We start from the raw sequence: 5,660 nt of genomic DNA on the forward strand, positions 1-5,660 counted from the left end.
CAAAGTCCATTTTCTTTTACATCACTCAGTGACTCGGTTCCCAAATCAATGTAAACTTCATGAAGGTCCATGAGAACGTTTCTTTCACAACCCCAGTACTTAATGGAAAATCCCAGTATATGGAGTGGCTTCAATGTTGCTAATGAGTGGAATAGAAATAGCATTCAGCAGTTATATTAGGTACAGGTTTATAGAGATGAGAAGACTGGTGGCTGACAGTGTGAAAAATCCAAAAATAGAACAACAAGAGCAAAATTATAACCATCAGACAGAACGGCCACTGATTTAAAGACTAACACTCCTACATGCCTCTGAGGGGAGAGAATTTCTACCAACAAGGAAGACGCCAAGTCTTTAGAAAATGACACATTTCCATACCTTATTTAATGAAAGTCAATGTAGGGGTTGTACAATGTACCTTTAAAATATTTCTGCTGGGGTAGAATTAAGTACTCACTCAGAACACTTGGTCCTCCTATACCAGATTTACTTTCAAAAATACAGTTTTTATTGTGTAACATCACGTATCTTAACCTGCTTTCATCTTTTATGCTATAATCTCTAGTTCTATGGTATCTCTTGTGGATACAGAAATTACTTCCTTTTTTTGTTCTTGTGATCTATTGTGTTTCCTGGTACACGATTTTAATATGTTCCACATATCGGCTCTCCCCGTTTCAGTCACAAAACAGTACAGAATTGGATCGGCGACACAGTTTAGACTTGTCAGAGCCACTGTGATTCTGTACACTGTGAACGTCTGCTTTCCAGACTTGTCGTTGAAGTTCATATTGCGCTCTAAGATGCAGCGAATGAGCACCATCACGTGGAAGGGCGTGAAGCATAGTACGAAAGTCAGCGTGATGCCCGCAAGCAGCTTTATGATTCTTCTCTTCTCGCTGTTCTCCGTGGCTTGGTTGTGCTGCACGGCTTGATAGACTTTATGGTTGCAGATCATGATGGTGACCAAAGGCAGCGCGTAGCCCATGCACGTCCTGAACAGGTTGAGGTCGATCTGCCAGGTCTCCAGCGGGTATTTGTCGTAACACAGCGTGAAGTTGGACTTCTCCGCAGCACAGTATTCGACGCTTGTCTCATCTTTCCACAGGAGGATGGAGTTAAAGATGGACTCCAGTATCCAGATAGATAGGCTGCTCACGAAGGCAAATCTTCTCGTTCTCAGAAACGAAAACTTCAGCGGGTAGACAACGGCTAAATAGCGGTCCAAGGCGATGCAGGTGAGGAACGCCGTGCTGCTGTAGAAGTTCATGTACGTGAAGAAGACACTTCCTTTGCATAAGGCGGGAGAGAACGTCCAGTTGTCTTTATTCCAGGTGTAATTGATCCACAGAGGCAGCGTCAACGCGTACAGCAGATCTGACAGTGACAAACTGAAGAGGTAAATTCCTAGCTCGTTTTCCTTCTTTGCTTGCAGAAAGGAGACACATAAAGACCCGACGTTGGCCGGGACGCTGACTATAAACACAAATATGTAGACCACTGGGAACAGGTAGTGATCTAGGTCGTGTTGCTCCTCAACACACGTGCTGTTCATCGTCATTGTTTGACAGTGGCAGTCACATCACTTCTTAGGCTGTGAACAGCAAAGGAGGAAGCTTTGCCTCCTTGTTAAGATTTCAATGTCAATTTTTTTTTTTTGGCTAGGAGTTTTTTTTTTTTCTTTTAGATTTTCCTTGGTTTTTGAAGTTCTAAACAAGTTTCCAATGCATTCAGAGAGTGGTGCTAGATCAAGTTTTTACATAGACTGCCACCACCAGAAGGCAGCATCCACGCTCTTGGAGGTGACTTAAAGCAGTGGACAGAGTTTAACCACTGGAAGTCTTCCTGCTCAACGTCACGGGGTGTTTAGCTTTCTTGAAAGGTCACACACTCTCAGTTTGCCCTTTTGACTCTTACAGGAGATTGGAGATTGGTGCAAATGTGAGCCCGCGGGTTTTATTGTCATGCACTTTGGCATTCTTTCCAAAGTGTCCCGTTTCTGTAACGAAAGATGAACTAGGATAGGTTAGATACGTACAAGATATACCACCCAATGACTGTCATGGTTTCCAAGCAGACGTCTTTCACTTATTGAAAATATCAAATATTTTGAAACAATTAATGAACTTTAGTAAATAAAATCAAACTGAGATGCTTTGCCTATTTCAAATAAGAATTTCTCAAAGGATGCTAGCTTCTAGAGAATTATATTTCTCACCAGACAGTGCCTAATAATCATAATCAAAGTTTGTTAAACATTTAAAGTCATTTTGGTGGATAAAAATAGAAAATCCAGTTATTCGGCTGTGATGATAAAATCCTTTTTTTTTTTTTTGCTTTGGAGTGTATGTAAACTACATGGCTACGTGATTTGCAGGTTTCAATCTACTATACAATATCACTGTAAGGCACTATGGTTCGTCAAGCTTTAATACACAGCTAGACAACTTTCCCTGCCTCTTCTGTTTCTCATGGAATGAAGCTCACTGTGCCTCACTCTCAGTTCGGAAAGGAGGGGACAGAGCCACCTCAATTCTGGGAGAAGGCTGCGATGATCAACTTCCATCCTCAGAGCTGCTGAGCTCTGGGGCTCGTTCCTTTGTAAAGTGACGATGGCATAGAGAAGCGCTCCCCATTCCTTTGCTGCTGGGGCCACTTGGGAGTTTGGGTGGACACTGGCTGACTGAGCGTGTTCAGTTTGTAAAACTGTCAAGCCGTACACTTGATTTGGACAGGTTCAGTTGTAAAAATAGATTTAACTGTGTGCTTAGTATATAGTCATCTGTCCGCGTGACTACAATACTGTAAGTAAAAGGAGAAGAGGTGGACTCAAACTGCTCTGTTGACTGGGGGTCAAAAGCATCTCGGCAACACGTTTGGCATGGAGATGGTCCACACAAGTCTTCCTAAGAAATTAATTTACTTCTTTTTTCTTACGTGAAAATTGGTCAAATCAATAAAAAAAACCATTTAGACAGTCATGGAAAGATTCACAGAAGGTAAAGGTTTAATAAACAAAAAAAGTTCTTGACACCTAGAAGAAATGAACAAATACACATGTAACACAAAATGTGGATTTGATCAGCTTTAAGAAGTAAAAGACGGAATCAGAACACATGAGGAATGAAGAGAAAGAAGAACAGCAGCAGAGGATGATAGCTCTCTCCTGTAATTCCAGTGTTTGCGAAGCTGTGGCTTAGGGATGACCCTGAATTTGCAAACAGCCTGGGCTATAGAATGAAACCCTGAGTCAAAAGCAGGGGAGAGGAATGAAGGAGAGAGAAAATGTTAAGAACTGAATAACTAGGTTTTCTTTTAAAATTAGAAGGATTTTTTTAAAAAAATAAAAATATAATAGCAAAAATTCCTTAGAAGAGGACAATAGTACATAAAGCTAAAGAAGTCGAACGAAATTACCACTGTAAAAGAAATAGGAAAACATCAAAGATACAAGCAGAGTAAACAGAAAAGGTCAGTGCATGTGCAGTTCAAGCTCCAGGAAGGAAGCAAAGGGAGGTCAGTGAAAAGCAGTGCTCACAAACATCGCGGCTGATTGCTATCTAGAACTGATCAGGGGCACAGATTCCTCTGACTTGTGAAGCTTAGGAAGTGTCAGATGGGGCAAAGTGAACCGTTGGTTCTTAGGCACACTGTGCTCAAACTGCAGAGACCAAAAACTAAGGGGAGAAAAGGGTCAGGGAAGAGAGACGGCTTGCGTACAAAGGATACATGTCAGGGAGACAGAACCAGATGACTATTCATGATTCTGTGTTCCAAGAAAATATCATTATATTCCTGGTGGGATTAAACTGCAAGTCCTGAAGCAAAACCTAGACATTTGCAGGTTTCTAACACTCGGGAAATTTACTCCTCACTTCTTGAAGAACCCTTCAAAGACTCTCGACAGAGACAGAAAGTAACGCCCTGAACCACAGGAAAGTCTGCAAAGCCCACTAAGGACGGGACTTTCATCAATGTCAGCAAACACACCCTTGGATGGGTTTACACATGTGGGGGAAAACACCTAAACTATAAAAGTCTCCTCTCTTGAGACAGGACCAAGAATAGGAGGGTGGGGCAGAGGGGGCCTCTTTTTGTGTGTTGCTAAATAGGTATAGGTTTTTCTCCACAAAAGCATAAGACAGAGAAAATTATTTAGGGAGGTTTTAGAGTTCCCAATAGAATTCCTTTCTTTAGTTATAAACACACTTCCTGCCTTGCTGAGAGCTGCCACTTGTCGGGATGGCTAGATGAAGCAGATAGTATCTTATCTGTTGGGCAACAGAGGCAGCATGAGCTTGTGCTTGCCTTTTTAAAGGCTCTTCCAAGTTTGTTTCCTTCCATGTGAGTCAGTGTTGCCTGATAGCGTTGCCTATCAGGCCAAGAACCTAGCACATGGAAAGCCGCGTGTTAATGCCAGCAATATACTCTCTCCCTCCTACATCAAGAGCATCACAGGGTAGCCTAGGGACTTGGTACATATGATGCCAAACATTTCAGACAGCACTTGTTCATCCAATGGAAGTGCATCTAGAAGTTAACGGGATAAACAAACTGTATTACTTCTGTATCTTTCCAAATATTATTTAGACCACTTTAATGAAATTTTAAGAAATAATTTTTGCCACCCTCATTGAAAATATGGATGGTATCAACCTAAACTTTTGGAAGTGCCCAAAAGACAATTTACAGCATAGCTCTAAAAATAATCTAAATAATGGATGACATAGCTCAAAGCAAACTGTTCTTACACAGGGTTCCAGAGGTATTTGCTTTCTCCTGTGAGCTTGCTTGCTGCTTACTGGGTCTCCACGTGCCTCTGGCACTATAACAGTTATTTATTAACAAATAGTTACAATTGATGCTTACTGACATTTGAAACAAAATTTTCTAACCTCCTGCAATTCCTGAGGAATCTAAAAGCTTTTTCTAGACTCACTGCCCTGGTGAGGAAGTAGAAGTAGGCAGCTATACCGTAGCCCGGGATGGCAGAGATTCTTCCAGAACCATCCCAGTGTCCCAATAGCTGCATCCAGAAGAGAAGGCTGAGCACACACAGTCTCCTTAGCTCTACCCGTACCTTCTCCTGACTGGTTCGAAGTCTGAGACCTGACATCCCCTTATCACTACTCAAAGTAGAGGAAACCATGTGCCTTCCTCATTTCCATCTCACAAAGTTTCGCCTTACATTCACAAAACCCAAACCAGATGAAACACCACGAGCGCTGTTGATCTTTATGCCCAGTACTCTGTGTACTTTGAACTCTCGCTCTAGCCTTAAGTATCATACTCACCCATTTCGGGAGTGATGCTTCTCTTGACCGAGGAGGCTGGCAGATCTGCTTGTATCAAGAAGAGAAACCAGTTGTGTTGTGGGGACAGGAAATTGCACTCATATTTTGTCATAAACCAATGAGGAAGCAGCTTCTTAATGAGAAGGCTTACATTATCTGAGTTCAAACAAAAGGATCCCTTCAGTACTTTAAATGATGTTTGGGTCATTTATTGTGGGGTAATTCTCTTAACTCATTTTTCTTTGTCTCTTAATTATACTTGTATACTTACATGTATGCCTTTCTCTTCTCCCGTATATGTATGCGTGCATGGTGCGTGCACACCTGTGTGCAGTGCTGGTGTGTCACCTGTGTGCAGATTTTTTT

The 5,660-nt window shown here is 41.8% G+C and overlaps 1 protein-coding gene across 1 annotated transcript; it reads right to left on the reverse strand.

Moving 5' to 3' along the window:
* Positions 1–353: 353 nt before the first annotated feature.
* Gpr65 (G protein-coupled receptor 65) lies at positions 354–5,374 on the reverse strand. The gene is made up of 2 exons (XM_048449373.3): positions 5,295–5,374; positions 354–1,999 (listed from the first exon to the last, which is right to left on the reverse strand). Exon 2 carries the CDS (start codon positions 1,559–1,561, stop codon positions 548–550), a length of 1,014 nt encoding a protein of 337 aa, XP_048305330.3. The 5' UTR covers positions 1,562–1,999; positions 5,295–5,374; the 3' UTR covers positions 354–547.
* Between the last annotated feature and the right edge of the window lie 286 nt (positions 5,375–5,660).

This window comes from Myodes glareolus, chromosome 11 (genome assembly GCF_982192425.1).
Source record: "Myodes glareolus chromosome 11, mMyoGla1.1, whole genome shotgun sequence".
In the NCBI taxonomy this organism is placed as follows: domain Eukaryota; kingdom Metazoa; phylum Chordata; class Mammalia; order Rodentia; family Cricetidae; genus Myodes; species Myodes glareolus.